Source organism: Centroberyx affinis, unplaced genomic scaffold, assembly GCF_046629955.1.
Source record: "Centroberyx affinis isolate AG114_WGS23_722 - 3 ecotype Tasmania unplaced genomic scaffold, CSIRO-AGI_Caff_v1 ptg003878l_1, whole genome shotgun sequence".
Lineage (NCBI taxonomy): Eukaryota > Metazoa > Chordata > Actinopteri > Beryciformes > Berycidae > Centroberyx > Centroberyx affinis.
Window position 1 is genome coordinate 291,653 of NW_027281719.1, and position 23,983 is coordinate 315,635.

The 23,983-nt window shown below is 40.0% G+C and overlaps 3 protein-coding genes across 3 annotated transcripts in view; all 3 read right to left on the reverse strand.

Annotated features, from left to right (window-relative positions):
* Nucleotides 1-218: 218 nt before the first annotated feature.
* On the reverse strand, nucleotides 219-11,630 carry LOC139662724 (putative ferric-chelate reductase 1). The gene is made up of 12 exons (XM_071541447.1): nucleotides 11,501-11,630; nucleotides 9,491-9,688; nucleotides 9,137-9,238; nucleotides 8,552-8,696; nucleotides 7,328-7,435; nucleotides 5,609-5,724; nucleotides 4,222-4,308; nucleotides 3,363-3,454; nucleotides 3,208-3,266; nucleotides 2,941-3,078; nucleotides 568-587; nucleotides 219-487 (listed from the first exon to the last, which is right to left on the reverse strand). Exons 1-12 carry the CDS (start codon nucleotides 11,582-11,584, stop codon nucleotides 398-400), a joined length of 1,239 nt encoding a protein of 412 aa, XP_071397548.1. The 5' UTR covers nucleotides 11,585-11,630; the 3' UTR covers nucleotides 219-397.
* A 1,689-nt stretch (nucleotides 11,631-13,319) lies between these two features.
* On the reverse strand, nucleotides 13,320-15,900 carry LOC139662717 (putative ferric-chelate reductase 1). The gene is made up of 3 exons (XM_071541442.1): nucleotides 15,708-15,900; nucleotides 14,424-14,557; nucleotides 13,320-13,421 (listed from the first exon to the last, which is right to left on the reverse strand). Exons 1-3 carry the CDS (start codon nucleotides 15,892-15,894, stop codon nucleotides 13,320-13,322), a joined length of 423 nt encoding a protein of 140 aa, XP_071397543.1. The 5' UTR covers nucleotides 15,895-15,900.
* A 4,861-nt stretch (nucleotides 15,901-20,761) lies between these two features.
* agla (amylo-alpha-1, 6-glucosidase, 4-alpha-glucanotransferase a) overlaps nucleotides 20,762-23,983 on the reverse strand; it is a gene marked incomplete at its 5' end in the record, with an annotated part of 35,308 nt that continues 32,086 nt past the window's right edge. Inside the window, 4 exons of the mRNA XM_071541443.1 lie at nucleotides 20,762-20,879; nucleotides 21,527-21,660; nucleotides 21,780-21,867; nucleotides 23,730-23,827. Of these exons, the coding sequence (XP_071397544.1) occupies nucleotides 20,762-20,879; nucleotides 21,527-21,660; nucleotides 21,780-21,867; nucleotides 23,730-23,827 (438 nt within the window). The remainder of the gene's footprint in view (nucleotides 20,880-21,526; nucleotides 21,661-21,779; nucleotides 21,868-23,729; nucleotides 23,828-23,983) is intronic.

The following is a 23,983-nucleotide window of genomic DNA, read 5'->3' on the forward strand; positions in this document are numbered from 1 at the left end:
AGCTAAACATTTATTAAATATATCTTACATACATAATTAATATCCATTCATAGTTCTGGACATAATTTGAGAGTGATTGTGTTTGCAAGGTTAGCTATTTATATCTAGACATTCTGAAATGTGCTTTTTGATACTACAGAAATATAAAAAAAATATATAAATTCAACAACTTCATTAAAAAATAAATCTAAATAAGATCATATATATTTCATGTGGCCTATAGAGTTGAGGTAGAGCCTAGAAATTAGACGTGAAAAACTATAAGTTCAAGTATTTCATTTAAAAAAAAACTATCAATTTCACATACAGCTAATCCACTAATTAGAAAACTTTCTGGCATATGATAATGCAAAGGCCTCAGTAGTGATAGATGTTATTTCTTCATCATGGAATCTTCTTATGACGTCCCGATTCCAACCAGCAGCGCCACCAAAAACGTCACATTTCCCAGGATAAACAGTGCCAGCAGCATCAAATCAATTTTTTCCTGCAGAGGAGAAAGAAGTTAACGGGATACATGAGGAACCAGCCAGTTGTGTTATTTTGGTAACAGTAAATTTGTCTTACCGTTTTAGATTCAGAATTATCTGTATCGAAAAAGAAAGCAGAGGGATTAAAGGTGCTGAGGGACACTTCCATAATAAACAAAGATTATGGAAGAAACAAAGACATTTTTTCCAGATAGACATCATTATTCTACTCGGCAATCATCAGAGGGTTGTTTTCTGTTGCCTCTGTGTAGAACTAGTTTAATACAGAGAACAGTTCATTATCGAGCAATGGTGGCATGGGATTCATTACCAAGTTTTTTTGATGTCAGAAAGTAATACAACATGTTTTAAAAAAAGTTAAGATTGTATTTGTTTACACAAGGAATAGTGTAGAATATTATATGACTTTGTTTTTGAGCTATCCATCCCACTTTTATTTGTGATGTGCAGTGATTGCAGTGATTCTCAACCTCATATCAAGGAGCCCTAATTTAGTCCACATTAGAGCCACGGACCCCCATTTGATGAGATTTTGTGTCTGACCCAAATCTGAGAATATTTTTATTGTTAGATATGATTTTGTCCAGAATTCCATGACTATCTGTATTGTAGGTAGAGAGATAACAGAGAAACTATGATCAAAACAGTCATTCTTCTGCATTCTATAACTGTGTTGACTTCTTTTAAATGAAATAATAGTTGAAGTTTAACAATTCATCAATTTTCTGGGGACCCCCTGAAGGACCCCTGGTGGTCCCCGGACCCCACGTTGACAACCACTGATTTAGTGGATGAGTTGCTAAGTGATTTCTTTTTCTCAATTACTCAAGAGATTAAATTATTATATAGAGCTATCGTATATATTAGACAGGCTTTAGTTGGTGTTTGTTGTTGTGTGTCTTAGTGGTTGTGTTATGTATTGAGTCTTATTGTGAGTATGAATGTTACGGATGTGTATTGATGTATTTTCTGTTATTGAAGTATTGTTAAAAATGCTAATGGAGACCCCAGGAAGAGTAGCTACTGTTACAATACAGTAGCTAATGGGGATCTAAATAAATAAACAAACAAACAAACAAACAAACAAACTGTGTTTGTACTGAGCAGCTCCCACTGTGAATGTGTGGAACTGTACCAATGTAAAGAGTGTGACTTTCCTTGGATACATAAAGGTTAATAAAAAATAAATAAATGACAAAAATCCCACTGAATGTTTTTTTCCCCTGAATATTGCGGATGTGTTTTGAATGGAAGGAATAAAAATAATTCAGCTACATTCGGGGACCAATTTGACAAAGCTTAACTGTAATATAACACCCTGACGAAGGTTATTGCAGTTGAAACATGTTGGTTTTTAATATTAATGCTTGTAGTTTAATTCTCTGTATTCCTTTGGTTATTTTTGGTTCCTGTACCTTGGAGGAGCTGCAAGGCCCATCATCACACATTGCAAATCAAAGTAGAGCAGTTTACATATGGACGACGGTTTGATGATGAGAGATGAAATGTGAAAAAAGAAGTTAGGGGCTTTTATACAAAAATCTGTTTTCCCAGCAGGTCTTTGACTTTAATATTGCATACCGTATTTCCTCTAATAGTGGCCGGTAGTAAATTGAAAGCCGGGTCTCCGATAATGGCCGGGGCCGTTGGCCGACACAAACAAATAAAGGCCGGCCCCAAATACAGGCCGGGGAAAAAACCAAAGGAAAAAACAACGGTGGATACCGGTAAACTCCTGGTGCCTGTTATATAATGTAACTGTAGTTTGTAGTAACGTACAAGTGCCACAAGATGGCAGTATGCCACAAGATGGCTCGGCCGGCGGAAGTCTCTGGAGCGTGCTGTCGTCGATTACCGTAATTATCGGTAATGCATTGCAGTAACAAAAAAACGGCTACCTAACGAACCCCAACAGAAGCAGATCAGAAAACAAGGAGGCTTCGTACTAAAATATGAGCAAATATACTTATCAAACAGAGGGAATTAGAAATAAAGGTCTGTCTCTAATATAAACATGCTTCCAATAAAGGCTTGGTACCCTCTACTGCAGAGGGTACCAAGCCTTTATTGGAAGCATGTTTAATAAAGGTAACACTTTACTTGAAGTGCATTATGATTCATTACCAGCAGATTATAATCCCATTAGAAACATACATAGATGAACTTTTGTTACAACATAATCATCAGACAAGAACCAGAAAATCACATTAAGTTTAACATGTAATTAATTATACATTTGAGCCAAAGTATTCAACCCCCTACATTTTTTTGCATAAGGTTATTATATCATGCTGTGATGGCATGCTACAATATTATCATTCACTCAATGTGCTTAAGGTACTATAGAAACTATGGAAAAGACAAATTTTAGTTCTCACATTATTTTACATTCATGTAGGATGCAAACAAGCATACAACAAGTTCTGCAGTGAAAATAAAGTGATTTTACCTTTGTGCTTCCATCTGAAGTGGACCTCCAACAGGAGGTAGAATAAAGCTTCCCAGGCAACGAAACCACCCATCACCTTCATCAGCCATTGGTCCTCAGTGCTGTCAATCAACTTCAGGCCCGTGAATATGGCCGCCACTGTGTGATGAAATGTAGCAGCTTTTTCGAGACTTGGAGCCTTGGTTTGCAGTCAAAAACAAAGTCCGTAGACTAAACTACTTCTAAGGTTTGGACCCAAGGCTTTCATCGGTGTCAAGTCAGACTTACCAGCTAGAGCTTTTACTGCCACTGCATTCAAAGCATGTGACCAGTTGAACAGAAACCTCCTGTCAAAGAAAGCAAGGCAAATGTGAAATAATCACCCACACACACACACCCACACACACACACACACACACACACACACACACCAGTAGACTTACAGTGCATGGTGTGGTCCACAGCGCAGCAGAGCCACAATGGGCTGGAGGAATGAGAGGATCATCACCAGGCAGCCTAAGACAGGATGAGCTCCCTGCAAACAGCATGAAGCAATGCTGACATTTTGGCGTTTTATATTTAGCTCATTTTACTTCACCAGGCACTCATCACATTGTTGGGGAAAGCATTCACTTTTGTTTTTCAGTTCCCCTGAAATAGCTGACAAACGCTATTTAGGGAAACTAAGAGTAGCCTATTTAAGGAAAATAAGGGTAACACTTTACTTGAAGTGCGTCATCTGACAAACATGACTGACAAACAAAATGCAGGTTGTTGTTTTGGTTATCCAAATATTTCGTGGAGGAAGAGCTGCTCTGGAGGTAGAAATAATTTCATTGGTGAATGCACCAAAGAACCAGGAAGCCAAAGAACCAGGAAAAGCCTGATTCTTTGGCTTCTCCCACTGAGGTTTAAATTTCTGCCTCCGGAGCAGCTCTGGTCCAAGAAATTATTACATTAATACTTAAAAATGTATACTAAATCGCCAATCTTCAGACAGTTGCCCCATGAAGTATATAGGAACTTTTTGTTGTATTCTAGTACAAAATAGTATGTTGTGTTTGAATCTCAGCTTTCTGTCAATTTCAAGGCTGAATCTCAATTTACTGGCAAATTTTAATTTTAATATCATTTCCAGTAATACCAGATTTACACCCCTGTGTATAGACTGGCCATTACCTATTTTTTAGGAAACATCAACACAAGAAGGTCGGTGACTTGTAAACAGTAAATTGTCCCTTTTTTTCCAAATGAACAAACACTATTACAATGTAAGACATAGAACAGCGGCAGAATACTGACCCCAGACCAGGCCTTGACGTATGAGAAGGAGAGGATGAAGGCGATGATGGTGGCTGCTACTGTCACACTCATCACTACAACATGGACCTTGAGGAGCACAAACAGCAGAACAATGTTACTGTACATGCAAAACACATACAAAGCTCAGGAGAGATGTGCAATATCAAATACGCCTGATAGAACTAGGGTCGGACCGATATGGGTTTTTGAAGGCCAATACCGGCACTTTTAGTCTGAAGCTGCTGGTAGCCGATATTTTGTGCTGATATGGACATGTACTGTACCATCAATTCATAATTTTAGCCTGGCAGGAGGTAGGGCTGGGCGATATAGTTGAAATCAATATCACGATAATCATAAGGATTTTTCTCGATATCAATATATATCGCAATATGGTTCATGTATGCAAAATCACGTTAAATAATCAAATGAATGTTCATCTCATTGAACCGAATGGTAAGATTAGGTGTGATGTCAAACAAAACAGAAATATTCAAATAATATTCCTACCATACCTCATTTTATCAGAGTTTTTAAGTAAAATTTGCTTGTCATCATCAATGTAGACAGCAGAAATGTGTGTCACGATATCAAAATATCTTCATATCATCACAATATGATTCCACTGAAAGACGATAAACGATAATATTGAATTATCGCCCAGCCCTAGCAGGAGGGAGTAGTTAGCTATAAGTTACTACAACTTAGCCTCAACACAACTTCTCCGTTAAGTGACAACGATCTAGATATCTTCAAACGATAACTTTCATGTTTATTCACGTCATTTTCGACTTCTTAGAAATTCAGGGATTTGCATTAGCAGACAATTGGAACATTCCTCACCATTTTTCTTATGTTTTCCTCGGGTGTGTGGTTAACTTTAGCATGCTGGCACTGTTGCTAATGCTAACTACGTGCTACATTACCTCCCTAGATTAATGACCAAAACTTTCAGTGGGGTGAATTTATTCCTCAATTCATTGTGGTTTACTAGACCATTGGGCTTCTTCTCCATCAGTTATTAGTCAACATTAGCCTTCTCCACCAGTTACAGAATAATTTAAAGCAATGATATCTAACATTTTCTATGAGGTTTATTGAAGTTTATAATGTACGTCCTGTATGTTGCTGACTAAATTATATATTTTTTGTTCTCAGTTCAGTCTTGGAACAGAAATCAAAATTTCAATAAGACTACCCGATTATATAAAGGATAAATACAAAAAAGATGATTTTGCCAAGCACTGTTGCATCGTCCTGTGTGTGTATGTATGTATCGTATGTATGCACTATGTTATTTGTATTTTAACAGCAGATACTGTATGTGTCCAAGACAAATTTCCTTCGGGACAATAAAGTTTATCTTATCTTATCTGTGAAGTCTCACCAGAAACCAGACATCTTTGCCCAGGTAGCTCTGTCCCTTGGCCACACTTTTCAGATATCTGGCCACCATCATGCCGACTGTTGCTGTGGTCATCCAGGCTACCAGCATCAGTGCTCCTGAAACATAATTGCATGTTGGATTACTGCCCATTTCACAACCCAGATTGACTTGTTTTATGAGTCAACATAAATGTGGATTGTATTCACATTGCACTCATTGTTAGCAGCAAGAGGCCTAGCAACGGGAACTTGCCGTTTCTACTGATGGCCGACTGACTACAGGTATGTAAGAAACCAAATATATATAGGTCCAAAATTGTCCTTCCAGTTCTTGCAAAATGTCTATAAAACAATATGTTTCAATGTTTTATGGCTATACAAGGTGGAAGCTCATTGTGTTCACATGTATTAGATGCAGAATACAGCATTATACAGCATGGCCATCCAGGCTTGGTAAAATGATATGGTACTGGAGAGTTGAGAATAACAAGATAAGCTCTTGTTTGTCTCCCTCTCACTTCTTGTTGATACATGATCCCTCTAGGGAAACAGAAATATTTGTTCCATCTATTGTGTGGGTGTTGTGTCTTCGACCCATGACCTCCTTACTGTTAGCTGCTTAATGTTGGCAATCAAAGAATTTAAAGGAAGGTGCTCTGTGTATTATTTTTTAACCACAAATATATTATTGTGATACCCAGGTATAATTACTGTAAACATCTGAGACAATGGTTGAGATGAATGGTAGCCTCTATCTCATGCCAGTGGCATTGTTTGTGCTAGTGTTTCTCCAAATTAAAGGAATAGTTCACCCAAAATTGAGAATTCTGTCATCATCTACTCACCCCATGCCAAATGAAACACAGGGGAAATTTGTTAGTCCATATAACACACAGGGAGGTTGCCAGCACAACTTGGTAGCAGCCTTCTCCAAAACAACTGAAGTCAATGGGGACCAGTTCTTTAGAGTTCCAAAACAAAAACAGCCAAACAATCACACTGTGAATAGAAAGACCTATACACCATTATTTGTTGCAAATCAATCAGCTGTAGTTAAGATTTGCACTAAATGATGGTGTAAATATACTGTAGGTCTTTTTGGAACTCTGAAGAACTGGTCCCCACTGACTTCAGTTGTTTTGGAGAAGGCTGCTATGGAGTTGTGCTGGCAGCCTCCCTGTGTGTTATATGGACAAACTTCACCTGTGTTTCAACTGGCATGAGGGGGAGGAGATGATGACACAATTTTCAGTTTTGGGTGAACTATTCTTTTAAGACCATGTTTCCCATAAACCCCATGGCTACCTGTCCCCTCTCCCCCTCCCCGCCGTCTTTGTCTTTACTGAAGAGGATAAACATGTTGGAAGTGATTTTTCCCATTGGTCTTTCACTCCTTCCACCATCTGCCATTGCCAGAAACTGAAAGTTTTAACTCTGTTTGCATTAGAAGAGTAGCACCTTCTTGTTTGGTGTCATAAATGAACATAGCAGATTTCCTACCAAATCCAACATGGTGTAAAATGCAGTTTAGAAGCCAGTAGAGGCTGCCAATGTTTTTGGCAATGGTCTCGTTTGTTTACAGTAACTAGCCTATACTGTCTCAAAATTAATGTAATGATTTATTGATGGTGAAATGATACACATAGTAAAAAACAAGTGTATGGATCCAATTAGTGCTACAACAGCATTACTGCACATATCACTCTGGACAGGATCTCACCATGTGCTTTGATGATATGAGGCCGGCTAGCTTTACCAACAAGCTGAGGCCTGGAAATGTCCACCTTGTCATCGCTGATGAAGGTCCCAGTATGGAGGCGGATTTGTCCTATAGGAGAGACAAATAAAACAGAGACAGAACTAAATGCTCCAATTCATGTATTTACAGTAGACCACTTTGAAATGATGTTAGTAGTGTAGCACTCAATTGAGCAAATTATTATTAGATATAAGATAATTATTTGGTCATTAAGATTTGGCTTCCAAATAAGTGATTTTTGTTCGAGCTTTGCTCTTAATTGCAATAATAAAACCTACAAGATCAAATTTGGACTCAGGCTAAGGTATGGAGAGTACCACACCACACCATACTCAATGGCCATGATTTTGTGTATTGATACATTCAATTGGCTTCATGGTGTTAGACCCATTCAATCAATCCTAGTCAGGGAAAGAGCTTAAACCTGCAATAAGCGATATCAGACCTTATAACCAATCCTGAAACTAATGTGTGCTATGTGGAGATTTCATTGAGACATAATGACCAATATCCACACAGCAGCCAGCTGTGTTGCTGTTTTCACCTCTTTTCTAAAGCTTGTTGTCAAATTATGGTGTGGAATGAAGCTCCTCCCGCTCCCACACCATTTGTTTAAAAGCGACCCTCATCCCGTCCCATTACTGAAAATGTACTCCTAATGGTGGAATCGATTAAGTGAGAGAGTAAACTTGTTAAACTAGTACACTTGCTACCTACCTCTGCACTTGTCATTGTGGGACATGTAACCTTCAGCGGGAGAAAGTTATGGCAAAGTGGGACTGTAACCGGACAGACTTCTCAATGGGCACATTTAGCTTGGCTGTATACACAGTGGTTTGTAAAGTTTGTTCATGGTAGGCCTCCGTAATGCAGAGGCTTTGCTGTGTTTTACTTACAAATATTTAGCAGTTTCTGTCACCCTCTAGTGGTCAGAAAATTTTACTTATTGCAGCTTTAAGGGTTTTAGGCACTATCCCAGTGGGGCAATTTTTGTCATCTCCATACAATCATCATTTAGCCCCCATCCAACTTTTAGCTAATATGGACAATTTAAAACAGAATGAAATACAGTGAAAAATACTGGCTAAATTCTAGTGAGCTAGTAACATTTCCATCCCTGATCACAGGTAAATATTGAAGGAAACCGTATATTCCTCCTTCTCCATGACACTACTTATTTATTACCATTGCTGGTGGGTCCATAGGCAAACATGAGGTGGTAGGGTTTGCTGAAGCCAGTGGTCCTCTGAGTAGAGATTGGGTTCATGGAGGTGAAGGAACAGCTGATCATCCCGTCCTGTACTGAGGCTCTCACATCAGAAACATTCCCCTGGACAGTTACAAAACACTTCAACGTCAAGTCGGGGACGTCTGGTTTTCCTCACCACAGGTCCTCTTTATCCCTTTATTCATGGGAAGCATTTCATTCTAAAATGAGATATCCACCCTTTGAAAGAAAATTTTCTTGCAAAACGACAGCTGGCATGAAAGTAGAGCACATTATGGGCTACCATTATGTTATGTACCGTTATGAGTCATCTTAATAACTCAAAAATATGACATAACAATCTGTACTTTAATTGTCTGGGAGCAAATTTGTTACAAATTTGATTTGTGGCATTTTGGAATGAAACCCTTCAGTTACGTGTGCATTTTACTTACTAACACTGCAAAGCATTAAATATTTCATAGTCAGACACGCAAAATGCTAGATTAGCAAACCATTGACCTAGATGATATTAATCAGTAATATGAGAGGAATTGATGTACCAGAGGAAGGGTTTGTGGTGCCCATCGTCCTGTTGAAAAGGCATGCTGCAACTGAACCAAGCCGTTACTGTCCAGGCCACAAATATAAATGTCATCATTTCCCTAAGGAAAACAGAGGGAAGAAAAAAAATCAGTAAAGAAATGCTTGGAGAAGAAGACCAATGGTTGGAATGAAAACCTGCAGACTCTTGGCACTCCATGGGACATGATAGAAAACCACAGCTCAAGCCAGAATCAAAGTCTCAGGGATTAATTTTGTAAGGGAATATCCAAATTGAAATTGACCACATACAGCAGTAACCCAGAACCATCAGTCAAGCATTCATATCATCATGTATTTTGTCATCCCATTACCATCATCTGATCATCGGAGAATCCAAAGGAGATATATCCCTGCGAGGGGCCAGTCATCTCAAACTGAACGGCTGCATCGCTGAGAGAGGACATCCAAGCCGACATGAAATGACAGTCGGCGTTGACTGCAGGGTCACAGTTCAAAGGTCGGCTGAAACAAACCTTAGTGATGCCACAGCCGGCACTGGAGATGGTCTGCTGGAGAGAAAACACCAATCCTGTATAATTACAAAGATACTTCTAGAGCAGTGGTCTTCAATCCTGGTCCTCAGAACTTTGAGCACCACTGGTTTTCTATCCTACCAAGTATATAGTTAATGGCTTTCAGCACCATAGCTCTTGCATCACATCGCTAGCTTGTCTGGGAAGTTAAGCAGTGTTGTGTTGGTGGACCAGTAAGAGGTGCTCTTCCCTCTGGTCTCATGAATAATATCCCCAATGCCCCAGGACAGAGATAGGGACTCTGTCCTGTGAGTGAGCACCATCCTTCGGATGAGACGTTAAACCGAGGTCCTGACTCCTGACTGATGTGTGCTGAGCGTTCTGGCGTAAACTGGCTGCCGTGCATCACCCAGGTGGGTGCTACACACCGGTGGTGGATGAGTTGAGTCGCTGAGTCCCCATTCATTGTCAATGTCGCCCCCTAGTGGCACAAAGTCAACATTACAGTGTGACTAACAAACTAACGGACAGAGACCAATCCATAGTCCCCCCTTTGGTGGGGGACAATCAGTCCCTATTAGAGGGCTAGAATGAAAACCAGTAAGGCTGTGTGCCCCAAGGACCAGGATAAAAGACCACTGTTCTAGAGGTGTCAATTCAAACACTTGATAAAACCAATCTCATCAACCACTTTCCTTCATTATCTGAGATTTCTACTTCGGTAGTAATTGGAAAAATTTAAAGTAATTGAATTCCCATTTGTAATTACCACTTTATTGGTTTGTTCAAGTGTGCTTTACCTGTAATTATAATATTACAATATTCCCAACTGTATTTGAAGGCAGCATCACCTAGCTACTGTTGTGACTGTTGGCATGGAGCAGAAAAATCTAGGAGATAATGAGGTAAATATTGGACTTTTGGACCCACAGTGCAATCATTTGGCTTGGATTATGCTGCACAAGCTGTTGGAGTAGTTCTATTGTAATCTTTTAGTGTTTGGAACTCTCCAGCAACTTCTGTTGTTTTGAAGGAGGCTGCCACAGAGCTGTGCTAGCAAACTCGCTGTATGTTATATACAAACATACAAACTTGGTTTCGACTGACATGACGGTGAGTATGTACGCTGGATTCACCAGCAACGGTTGAACCTCCTCACCACCTCAGCCCCCACCAGACTCTCAGAAGAAGACTTTTAGTTTACTGACGTTACCGCACAGGATTTCTGGGTAATGAAGTCATCAAAATTCAAACCATTACCTCTCACTGCCATTTGGGGCTGCAAATCTGTGTGAATTCCTATAAAACCCTATTCACTCCTCAAAAACCCTATTCACTCCTCAAAGTACATAAAGCAATCTAACCATTCTTCTGCTGTCAATCCACTGCAGAAGAAGAGAGAGACCAATTTCTGGACTGACAGTAGCCTCAATAGACCAGAATGCAATGCAGCACCAGACATGTTGCGTTTTGAGTAAGGGGTGCGAGTCAATTTTCTCGACTGGAATCTCTCACTCTCTTGCCATTACTTTCGCTATCGCTATTGTAATTTCTCTGTCCACCTACATGGTGATGGGGGGCTCCACTTTATCAAAAACTCCAGACTGAGGTACCAAATGTACAGAACCAATTATTTTCTTTTTAATATCACAGAAATCTCCACTTCACTGATCCTAGGTCAACTATTCCGAGAGAGAATGTAGGTTCTGATCAGGACTTAAAACTAACACCAGCCTCCAGCCAAATCTGGAACATTTTCACTTTGGCTGGTAATTCTCCATCTACTAGCCAGTTTGGCAGATAGCCAGCTAGTTCCATGGCCCAGTCCTGATCATCATCATTACTTACAGCAGGTGGAGACGGAGGCGTTGCCATTGCTGTCACTGTTGGTGTAGTGGGGGAGCTGATGGATCCACTGTCATTACTGAACATCAGTGAAGGACTTTTAACCTCAACCCAGAACGTCCTGAAATCTTGCACAAAGGACGCACTGCAGAAACAGAGGTGTTAAGTGAACAACAACAACAACTATTGTCAGCAAACAAATAATACAAGATCAAAATGCCATTTTGTCTTAGTTAAGAATAGAATAGAATAGAATAGAATAGAATAGAATAGAATAGAGCTTTGCAGTTGCATCACAAATCTTATATCAACCAGGGCCAGATTTAGCCTGCTTTGACTGGGGGTGCAGTCAAAAGTTCTGAGGGGCATCTTTTTACAGTCATCATGCTTGCATCATTTGTTTTTTTCATCATTTTATTGTTAATTGTGCATGCAGCTCAGGGAATGCTTCCTTGTAGTCTTTAACTTGTCTGTTAAAGAAAGGTCTGTAGCCAGATTGCCAGATTGATCCCATTAATTGTCTCCACACATATCTTTCAATGCCTGCAAAGAGGCACTGCTGATCTCCTCAGCACACCAGAGGTCTACTGACTGAGCCTGCAGAATAGAATTAGTAGGCTTCAAGGCACCAAGAACTTTGACGAAGATTTCACCTATTTCAAAGAAATGGAGTTTCCTCAGCTGCACTAACAGTCCAGATGCCTCAAATATCCATTACTGCTGCAGTGTCATCTGAAACCTCTGAGAGAAGATTCAAGATAGATTCAAGATTAGATTGCTGATTCTCAACCACACACCTGGTCACATCATAGTGACTGGGCCACCGTATTTCCAGTAGTCTCTTCAGAGAGGGTGCATTGTATTGCTGTGTAATGTAGTGGCGATGAAAGAAAGAATGAAGCGATCCTGATAACTCAAAAAAGGCTTTGGCACATGGCTCTGCCTGCATTGCATGCACCACTGCCAGGTGCAGCTGATGGTTGTTGCAATGTATATGTCTGCCAATATTTTTTTGCAGCAATAGCTGCACTCTGCCTCTTATCCCACTCATCACAGAAGCACCATCATTAGAGGCGTTATGCAGCATGCTGCACTGACATGCTCTTTCAACTTTCCATGAATCTTAACAGACCTGTAGAAATTACGCAAATCCTCAAATCCGTTTCTGGCAAATTTGGAGCATCCATTACCTGCTGCAGCGCACTTAAACAACACACATGGCCAGCAATACATGGGTTTTGTTAGCAAGCTCCCTGTTAGCCACTCCACTTTGTCATACCAAGCACTTTTAAAACTCTTACGTACGAATCCCACTCTCTGAGTCAAGTTAATAAGAGGCTTTGGTCTTCACTCTCAGTTTTTCCTCATAACTGAAAGACTGGAAAGAATCCCGTAGAATCCGATCCACGATGTTGTCCATTGTCTTCTTGCTAAGCTAGCTAAATCACTAGCGATTAGCTTGTATGTTACGCAAAAAAAATGAAATATCAACAATAAAAATCTGAACAAATTGAAATTACTTAAGAATTATACTATTTAGAATATATAGACTACATGCCACTGAAAACGACACGCTGCATAACGCCTCTAAGACCCAACAAAGAGAAATTGGCGGTCCTAGTGCCTGTATTGTACTGGACGGCTGAACTTGTGTTCTGATTCGGTTAGACACATGTCAATCATCATCATCAGACTGGTGAGGCACTGCTTCACGGGCAGTTACTTCATAACTATCCAATCAGTGGTTTATAAAGTAATCCATTGAGTTACATTAGCTGAATAGAATAGAATAGAATAGAACAGAGATGAGTTTAATTCAGCATTACTGGAACTGGATGGGTTTTGCATCTTCTGATGCTGCTGCTCTCCATGTCACCTGGATGGAGGTCTTGGCAGATTCTGATGTGTGGGATACCGCTGAGTTCTGGACACACACACACAACACACATACACATAGTATTGAAGGGCTTCTAAGTCTTACTATGTCAGCAGGCTACCATCAGACCACTGACTCCCATTTGACCCTGATCTGACAAGACATGACTGTCATTGTTAGACATAATTTATCTGTGAAATGTTGGAATTACATAATCTAATGTAGATGACAGTGTCAAACCTTGTCAAAACATTTATTCTTATATATTGTGATTTTTCTGGGGTAAAATAAAGTATCTATTTATACGATACATATCTACACATTTTTGCACATCATCTTCATATTGTCTTATCTCATACTCATATTCTCCTCATTGATTCTCCGACTTTCTTATAATGTATTTCACATTGTCTGTCTGTCTCAGTAAGTTGTGCTTGTGCTGCTAGTGATACTGTTACTATTTTACATGCTGGAATCCGCACTTTTTACACATTTTCATTCATGTTCATATTACCTCCATTTGCTCTATTCTTATTTATGTCCTATTCTATTTGCTGAATTCTATTATCGTTCACTGCTGAAATTACCCATTTCCTCATCTGTGTCTAATCTAATCTAATCTAATTTATCTTTAAATAAAGTGCTATCTTATCTTATTGTATTGTATCATTTTGCCAAATTCTAGTGAATTAAATAATAGCAACATTAAACTAATCTTAATTATGCTGGGGACTCCATGTAAAACCACACCTCCCAGTCTAAGAAAAATAATAATATCATAATTATAATATTAATAAGTACCATTTCCTTTTGTGTTTTAGAAACACTGTTTGTACAGAAATTGGGTCTAGCAAAAGTTTGAAAACTTAAATATCTCAGTATCTCAATTCTAAATTTCAAAACACAATTGACTATGTCTTGGCCTTTGTAGTGTTAACCCACAGCTTTTAAATCTGTCTGTACATAATGTATCTATTGTATGGTATGCTGTGTTTGCTTTAGGCCTACATGTTGTCCAGGACAAAGCACGGTGTAGGGGAGTTAACTTACAGGTTTTTGGTTGCAGGTGAGTAACTGTGCGGCCCCTCCGGTCAGGCTGAAGGAGCCCAGGGGAGACCCCCCCACCTCTCTGGCCTGTAACAGGAAACCAGTGAATGGGGTCGAGCTTGGAGCCTGGAGCAGAACTGGAAAAACAATTCAGCTCAGTAGGCTACTCACAGCCGGGAAATTAAACCCTACTGAAAATTATGAGGTTCACATAAATCACATAAAGAACATCTCACATAAATATTAATGAGATACACTCATAGCATACACAGTGTTGGGGAGGAGTTTCATCACGTAATTAAACTAGCAGTTTAACTACATTTGGCAATATATATGTTTTTTTGTCTTTTGAGGCATAGTTGCATACTGCAACTACCAACTATTTTGGTTATAAAGGAAGGGAAAGAAAAGCAAGTCTTTTTTATTTTAATTGTAGTACCAGTCAGCTGTTACAAAGCCCCCTTTTATTTCTTTATTTTAGGTTTCCATCCAATAGAAAGTTTCCATTCCTGCCACTTTTTTTCTGTGAAGTAGCCATAGTTTAGCTTGGTTCGAGTTTAGGTGTAATTATGTAGACGTTAATGGACATTACATCCAACACAAAGTTAACATTGTGATGAAGCCAGATTTATTTGGTGTATTTGGTTTGGTTGGACTCTAGTTTTCATTCATTCACTTTATTTCTAATAACATCCTCATCACAATGTATAAAACGTTTTTTTTCTCTCTCTCTGTATCCCTTTACTCCGCTTTTCCTTTTCTTTTCAGTTTCTTTTAATATCGTTACTTTTCTACTTTTCCCCCTATTTATTTAACAGTAGCCTATTACCTGACCTATTGATTTGTTCATATAGTTTTGTTCTTTCTAAACTTTTTTGGGGGTTTTATTACACTATACTGTAATTATGTATGATTGTTATTAAGGGAGACACTCCATAAGCCCCTCTGGGTTTCTTTGGTCTTCCTTGCACATGCTCTTTATGATGTTGGTATAGTTATGGATATTTTGTTTGAATTACTCTTCTGTGCTATATAAATAACAATTAAAACAGCTGTGTAATAACTGTCATATCCAAAAATGAATGTCAGCTCTATAATAACTATCAGCTGAATGATAACTGCCAGCTCCAATGAATATCAACTGGGTAATAATATCACCTCCATAATGAATAGCTATCAGCTGTATGCTGTATAATAACCATCAGCGGTATAATAATCATCACCTCCATAATGAATAACTATCACCTCTGTAATAACTATCAGCTGGATGATAAATCTGTCTCTTACCTGTGATCTCCTCTCCGACTCTGTAGCTGCTCCGGTCGGCGGTGACGGTGAAGGGCGCTGGGTTCGACTGCGGGCTGTTCCCGGAGTGGCGGGGCCGCATGTCGTCGCAGCTTCCCGTAACCTGACCCGAACTGTAGCACCGAACCGCGGGAGCGACGCACGCCAGCAGCAACACGACACGGTCCATTGCAATGAAATGACTTGAATATTTAGTTTATTTTACCCCCTTTCTGTTCAAGAAAGGAAAGTGGTGGTGGGGGGGGGGGGGAAAGAGAGAGAGGGAAACCCGAGAATATTCCCATTCACTCTCGGGTGGAGAGTCGGTGTGGGGATGTGATGTGGGGGGAGGGGGGGTCGGAGCTGTGGGAGGGGCTACAGGTACAGCGCACCTGTTCTTTTCATCTATTTCACTGTATAATAATCATAATCTAACCTTGTCTATCATCCAAAGTTACAAATAAAGTTGATTATATTACCAGCTTTAATAAGAATATGAACAAGTACCCTTTATTCTCTCTCTCTCTCTCTCTCTCTCTCACTCACTCACACTCACACACACACACACACACTCAAGCTAAGCCATTTCCAAGCATTAGGATAATGTCTTTTCATGCTGTGTAAAACGCTTTGTAAACTCTATAAAGTTCATTTTTATTATCATCACTAATAAGAATATATGACTGAATAAAGCAGTGTGGAAGAAGGCAAGTGCATCCAGTCTCTCTCTCTCTCTCTCTCACACACACACACACACACACACAAGACATTTCCAAGCATTAGGATAAAGTTGAGCCGAGCGTGACTGAGCCCCCTTTGTCTGCACAAACCATGACACAAACCAAGCCGAGTCACATCCGACAACAACAAAACACAGTGTTTCCAGGAAGAGCTGGTGTATGTGTGTGTGTGTGTGTGTGTGTGTGTGTGGGGGGGGGGGGGTACCAGAAATGATGACTACACCATGACATGGCAGAATTTCCAAGAGCTTTGAAATAAATCCTCATTCCAGCAGTACTGATTTCTCTGATATTCATGCCTGGACTGGAACAATCAAGAGTTTTGTCTGTGCGATCCGTGATGGCAGATCACTGATGTTGCATCACCAGAGCGGTGCTTCTTCATCCCAACAGCCTCCTAACATGGGACACACCCAAAAAATGTCACCTTGCTTCCAGTGTGCTCCCTCTGTTTGAGCAACTCATGAAGAGTGATGACATGTTATGTTCGGTCAAGGAAAAAATCCAGATCCTCAGATCTTGTTCACGTTACTTTTTTGCTGTACTCGCTTTCTCTAAACCTGCCTGAAGTAGAAGTAGACAAGTCTATTTCCTATGTTTCCCAGAGTGACTTTCGGCCCTTACTCAAAACACAACAGTTCTTGTGGCTGCATTGCGTTCTGGCGAGTTGTATAAAGATAGACCTGAGCTGTGGCCGGAATGGATCACTATTCCCTCATTTGTATTTCCCTATATAGTGCTGCTCTATTAGTGCACTAATTAGCGGTAAATCACACATGATTAATGAGTGAATTCGGACATTTAATTCATCATCATTCATCATCAACCTGCGTCTGCATTCACCAGTCACATAAACAAATGTTTCAGATAACATTTGACAAGTTACCAATATTCCTTCAAAGCCATATATGTGTCACTAGCTGACATTAAACAGAAAAAAATATTCACCGACGTTCCCGTCTAGGCGTTTTCCGACCTTATGTCTGAATAAATATTCTATGCGTTGGAGTTGTGTGCGGCTACTTTTTTCTGTTTATTTTCACACAGCAGCACTTCACCAATCCAGGTGTGAGGTTTCCTTCAGGTTTTGGATTCTCACTAGCTGACATTAACAAAAAACACCTTACAATAAGCTATGTACTGTATAACCTGCAGCTAGAGATAAATACCTTCCTGAACAACAGACCGCAATGTTAATGTTAGCGTTAACTAGCTCAAATTAGCATAAAAAAACGTGCATTTATAATTAGTTATGAATTTGCAGTTAAAAGAAAATATCTTTAGAGTAGCTTGACGTCTTTTTGGTACCAAAAAAAGGTTTATTTACTTGCATTAGTAAACGAGGTTTGGTGAAGAAGAGGATGCATCATTATAAAACCACAGAATGGTTGCAACTTGGTTGCTTGGTAACGGCCAGGTGACGACAGACTCGCAATGCATTTTGGTACTTTCACCGTTTTAGTGACCAGGCTTGTTCACTACATATTACAGTGCATTGTGGGAAATATGTAGCACCCTCAAAATCATTCCACAATATCATTTTACGGTTCGGACACTAACAAAAAATGTCTGACGTATTAGTGCCCTAAAACACAGATAGTGATCCATTCCGGTCACAGCCCTAGTCTTAGACTTAAATGTGACTTTAAGTCAAACTTGCTATAGCCATTTATATTTACCTGTTCCTACTACTTCTTGGTTGTTGTAGATCTCTAATGGTTTGTTTCTGTCTCTAAAGACTCGCTTGCTTCTTCAGACTCTTCCCAAAAACCAAAGATTTGCTATCCTTTATGAAACAGCTTCAGTATTTAAACTTCCCACTCTGACAGTTAGGCTGACTCGTTGCCATAACAACAAAATTCTTAACTCAGGATTAGCCAGGGGGGAGGTGGCTAACATTCCTACCTCAAAATAAGTCAGTCGTAATATTTAAGTAACAGTCAGTCTTAATTAGACTAGTCCAACCTGAGAATCTAAGGCCAGTCTAAAGCTTAGACTAGTCTTAAACTAGCTTTACACAACTGGTCTATTGAGGCTCCTGTGGGTGGAGAAATTGGTCTCTCTCCTCTTCTACGATGGATTTCTCCCTGTATGATTATTGAACGTCTCTTGGTGCAAAATGGCGGCTCTAGAAAGAAGCCCTCACTCTTTGATTCTGAGGGACTGACACCAAAACCTTTTTAAATAGCTGAATAAACATTATGCCATCAAATTCTCTTGGCTGTGCTGGAAATAGCCGGTGATGTAAATGTAATGTTTACTGACAGGATTTCTGGGTAATGAAGTCCTTCAAACTTTCAAAAAATTCAAATAGGTGTATGTCACAATGGAACAAAAATTCACAACCAACACAGCTTATAGACGTTTTATGTTAACAAATGACAAACTTCCAGTGTGAGTGTGAATGAGTGTGCATGGCAGGGAGTCAGAGAAAAAAATGACACCAAAGTTTGTTGCTTGTCTCATTTGTTTGCTGTGCAAGGCAATCAAACAAGCAGTCTTCAGGTCTGGCCAAAAGATAGCTAGAACAGCCTTGGTGATGTCATTCCTTGGTCACTCATTTGCAGGTACTTGCATCTTGAGTAAACGACACTTCCCCAAAAGGGTAAATAGGATTGAACATGGAGTTTTCTGTTTCTGAGACATTCAAAGTGGATTTCACTGGAACAACAAAGTCAAACACAAAGTGCTTCTGATGTTTTGTTACATACATTTTAGATTTATTAAGTGAAATAAACATGAAAATGTTGAATGTGACGTGGAGTTCCCCTACACTGTTCCGGCAATGAGTTAAAGGAATAGTTCACCCTAAAAATGAAAATTCTGTCATCATCTCCTCCCCCTCATGCCAAATGAAACACAGGTGAAATTTGTTAGTCCATATAACACACAGGGAGGTTGCCAGCACAACTTGGTAGCAGCCTTCTCCAAAACAACAGAAGTCAATGGGGACCAGTTCTTTAGAGTTCCAAAACAAAAACAGCCAAACAGTCACACTGTGAATAGAAAGACCTATCCACCATTATTTGTTGCAAATCAATCAGCTGTAGTTAAGATTTGCACTAAATGATGGTGTAAATATACTGTAGGTCTTTTTGGAACTCTGAAGAACTGGTCCCCACTGACTTCAGTTGTTTTGGAGAAGGCTGCTATGGAGTTGTGCTGGCAACCTCCCTGTGTGTTATATGGACAAACTTCACCTGTATTTCAGCTGGCATGAGGGTGAGTGGATGATGACAGAATTTTCATTTTTGGGTGAACTATTCCTTTAAGACAGTTGCTCCCGCCTGAATGACTGATCTGCTACTGTTGGAGATGGAGCAGCTTCACTGAATCCACAGGTTGTTCACTTCCACCGTGGGCTTTGAGGAACAGGAGGGTGGTTTTATCCCGCACAGGTTAGCTAAAGATGTGTGCTCCTTTTCAGCAACGCCCTGCTTCAAGGAAACTGCCTTTCCTTGTTTGCCATATATTTATGCGATCATCCTCAAAGATCCATCAATGGGGCATTGTAGTGGCCTAGGGCAGCAGTTCTCAGCCATGTGCCATGGAGGTCCAGGAGTTTGCAGGTTTTCATTCCAACCAAACGCTACAGCAGCTGATTTCATGGATTAATTCCTCCTCTCTGGTTGAAGATGTGTCAGTCAGTGAACTCAGCTGCTATACCATTGGGTCTCGAAGGCACATGGTTGAGAACCAACCAATCTCGGAACCCATCGTCTATCGGTCTGACGACGATTAGACTCTGGGGGCAACGGGCAATATTTCGGGGTTTCCGGTGTGTTCCAGAGATTGAGAACCAACAGACTCGCAGATATACAACGCTCTGGACAAATGTCTAGACGAGCTTGGCACAATGTTTCTTTTAACATTTATATTTCAGGCATCAATCTGGTGCTCTAATCCAGACTTCCAGAGATTGAGCATGTAGAGGTTCGGTGTCTTGCTGGAGGACACTTTGACAGGACACATCCCAGCAAGCATTTGAGGGACAGCAACATGCAAGATGGGGCCAAGGCCAACCCATTAGGTCTACATGGTGTGCAGGTTCAATGGAAACCCAAACGAGTCCAATATTTTCCCAAATTGATAATACGGCATACTAAAAATTCATATTCAAACAGATTTAAAAACTGTTTTGAAGGCCGTCCTATCAACATCTATTTAACGTCAAAATGTTTGCTGGGACTGCCATGGATGAACACACACTGGCTGACCACTCTGTCCTATGGTGTGCTTTTCACTGCTTGTGAACGGATCTAGTGTATCTGTGTGTGTATGGTGTAGTTGGTGGTGGTGGGGGTGGTGGTGGTGGGGTCAGAGGTCGTACAGGACCTCCAGGACGGTAGCGATGGACCAGGCTTGGCTTTCACAGCTGAAGGGGCAATACTGACCGTTCTCATTGGTCAACTCAGGTAGACCCTTCCAAGACGACCTACAGGGAGACATTGGACAATGGATAAAAACATGCAACGACCCAATTTCCCCACAGGGATCATTAAAGTTTCATCTTCATGATGCCAACCCAAGGCTGTTTTTATTAAGAGGTGCTTTACTGTTCAAGCAGTACTAATATAATTTGATTTAGCAAACTATTTTTAAATCTCATCCTCTGACATTTGAAAGAGCCAATTCCCGCCACTCAATAAAATAAAAAACGACTCAATTGTGAGTTTTTATCTCAGAATTCTGACTTAATTTCTCAGAATTCTGACTTTATATCTTAGAATTCTGACTTTTTTTCTCACAATTCTGACTTTAAATCTCAGAATTCTGACTTTTTTTGCGAGAGAAAAAAAAAGGTCAGAATTCTGACTTCCATAGTTTCAAGACTCAAATGGAACACCCTCTCTCTTGTTTGTCATCCTCTCTGCCTGTTGTGCCTTTGAACAAATGACCCAGCTGCCATGGCTTTCTCAGGCTGAGAACTTAGAACATGCTTTCCCTGCCCGACTATGCGACTATGTGTCCTGCCAGGTGACCCCAAATGCTTGTGCACACAGGTTAGCAGATCGGAATCATTACTTTTTACGAACACAACTGCATTAACGACATCGTAAAACTGTCAGCAGGGCTGCTTACCTCTCCAAGTGGATGTAGTGGCGAGACAATACGTTTTTCACCAGGTAAACCGTCTTGTCGTACGTCTCCTTACCCATTTTCTTGGCAAAGTAGAGTTTGGCACGCAGGAAGTAGCCTACAGGCCACAGCCATTCCTGCAAAGAGGAATATAGAGAGAACTTTTTAAATGGCTGGCAGAATTACTACTGATACCTATTAAGAAGGTGTATTCAGTGGAAACAGAAGAAGTCTGAAAGGAGCAAAAATGACTTACTGGGCCTTGATGATAGTTGAAGCCCTTAGCCAAGTTGAAGTTCTCATTATCCAGATTATTGGTGTAGACTCCACAGTACACACTATCACTGGAGAAGAACAAGGGAGAAGGAGAATATCACCTGTCCGACAACAATGGCCAACAATCACCACACCTCATATGTCTGTCTCAACTCATATTGTCAAGTGCAACATCAAACAGCAAGGTCCTGGTAAATGTTTGTGTTCTTAAAAGGTGATTTTGATTGGCTAAAGCATATAGAACAGAACAGAACTGTTCTCTTTTAAAGGAATAGTTCACCCAAAAATGAAAACTCTGTCATCATCTACTCTTCAGAGTTCTTCAGAGTTCCAAAAAGACCTACAGTATATTTACACCATCATTTAGTGCAAATCTTAACTACAGCTGATTGATTTGCAACAAATAATGGTGTATAGGTCTTTCTATTCACAGTGTGATTGTTTGGCTGTTTTTGTTTTGGAACTCTAAAGAACAGGTCCCCATTGACTTCAGTTGTTTTGGAGAAGGCTGCTACCAAGTTGTGCTGGCAACCTCCCTGTGTGTTATATGGACTAACAAATTTCACCTGTGTTTCATTTGGCATGAGGGTGAGTAGATGATGACAGAATTTTCATTTTTGGGTGAACTATTCCTTTAACAGAAGAGGTCAACTTTGAATAGAGACTTTTCAGTTGTGTCAGGAATCTAGCAACTATGGCTAATGCCATCTTGGAGGTCCTTTGAAGAATAATGGCAATACATTAACATTAATGTGCACAAATAATGTCTAAATATACACTCGCCGGCCACTTTATTAGGTACAACTATCTGTTGCTGTAGCCCATTTATCATAAGGGCCAACAACATGTGTGTTAGAGATGCACTTCTGCACACCACTGTTGTAAAGAGCTGTTTTTTTATTTGAGCATGTTCTTCTGTTAACTTTAGAACAAGTCTGTCCATTCTCCTCTCACCTCTTTCTTTAACAAGGTGTTTTCGCTCACTGGATGTTCTTTGTTTATTGCACCATTCTCTGTAAACCCTAGAGACTGTAGTGTGTGAAAATCCCAGGAGGGCAGCTGGTTCTGAGATGCTGGAACCGCCACCTCTGGCACCAACAATCATACCACGGTCAAAGTCACTTATCTCACCCACTCTAATGTTTGATTGAACAAAAAACTAAACCACTTCACCATGTGTGCATGCTGTATATATCGAGTTGCTGCCACATGATTTGCAGGCTATTTGTATTAATGAGCAGACGTACCTAATAAAGTGGCCAGTGAGAGTATACCAACCAGGCTAGAAAAAGGATGCAAGTGTGGATCCATTCAGTAGTGTTTTAAGTAAAAATAATTAGTCTGATACGGTTGCTTACAGTCACAATGAAACCGTATTTTGAGAGATTCATGCTTCCTTAATGTGACGTATTTCCTGTTGACACAGGATGCTGTGATGGTTTTATTGAATGGAATTTTTATGTACGCCTCCTAGTCACTACTAATCATTTTCCGTTTTCCAGGGAGTAAAAGTAATGAGATTTTGATATAAAAATACAAGAAAACAAAAAAAATGTCATTTTTTTGGGTATAAATTGTCAAATAGTATATTGTATGATAAAATGAGCTAAAAAGGCAAAAAAGTCATTTTTCATTACAGTGTGACTTGAATATGCAATTACTAGTTATGTAATGTTAGCTGTTGTGCACATCAGAAACAGAACAGTGATGGTTATTTAGATAATTATCTAAATACAAAATCAATCAGATGTATCAGTGATGAAATTATCAGTTTCCAGTCAAAAACAGCAGAAAAATATGTCAATATAAGTTGAGAAACACAACCAGCTGTTCTCAGCTGCTGTTGCCAACAGCTGTGGACCTTCAACATGGCTGCCAGAGAGTGTATCATGTCACCTGAAAACCCTCTACACTAAAGCAGGTTACTAACTCAGGGTCGAGGGTCTTCATTCCCAGGGGCCCCAGCAGTTTCTTCTCAGCCACATCTAGCGCCTCCCAGGCTTTCTCTACAGTAAACAGCTCAGGAGCCTGCATGACACACACACACACACACACACACTGGATATGTTCATGATGGAAACATGATGACCACCAGGTTTTGTTGACTGAACCTTAAAGGCATACTGAGTAGGATTTTGCCGGTTGTGGCTTGTAAACGCAACTTCAAAATGGACCCCTCCTTCC

What these genes read in the sequence shown, in the direction of transcription:
- LOC139662724 (XM_071541447.1), bottom strand. Translation starts at nt 11,584, where the DNA reads ATGTTCAGTAATGACAGTGGATCCATCAGCTCCCCCACTACACCAACA. An exon ending in TCTCCGATGATCAGATGATG is followed by an intron (nt 9,239 to 9,490) that starts GTAATGGGATGA and finishes TGTTTTCCTTAG; the next exon opens with GGAAATGATGACATTTATAT. An exon ending in GGCAGTAAAAGCTCTAGCTG is followed by an intron (nt 3,079 to 3,207) that starts GTAAGTCTGACT and finishes TTCATCACACAG; the next exon opens with TGGCGGCCATATTCACGGGC.
- LOC139662717 (XM_071541442.1), bottom strand. Translation starts at nt 15,894, where the DNA reads ATGGACCGTGTCGTGTTGCTGCTGGCGTGCGTCGCTCCCGCGGTTCGG. An exon ending in AGTCGGAGAGGAGATCACAG is followed by an intron (nt 14,558 to 15,707) that starts GTAAGAGACAGA and finishes TTGTTTTTCCAG; the next exon opens with TTCTGCTCCAGGCTCCAAGC. An exon ending in TCACCTGCAACCAAAAACCT is followed by an intron (nt 13,422 to 14,423) that starts GTAAGTTAACTC and finishes GTGTGTGTCCAG; the next exon opens with AACTCAGCGGTATCCCACAC.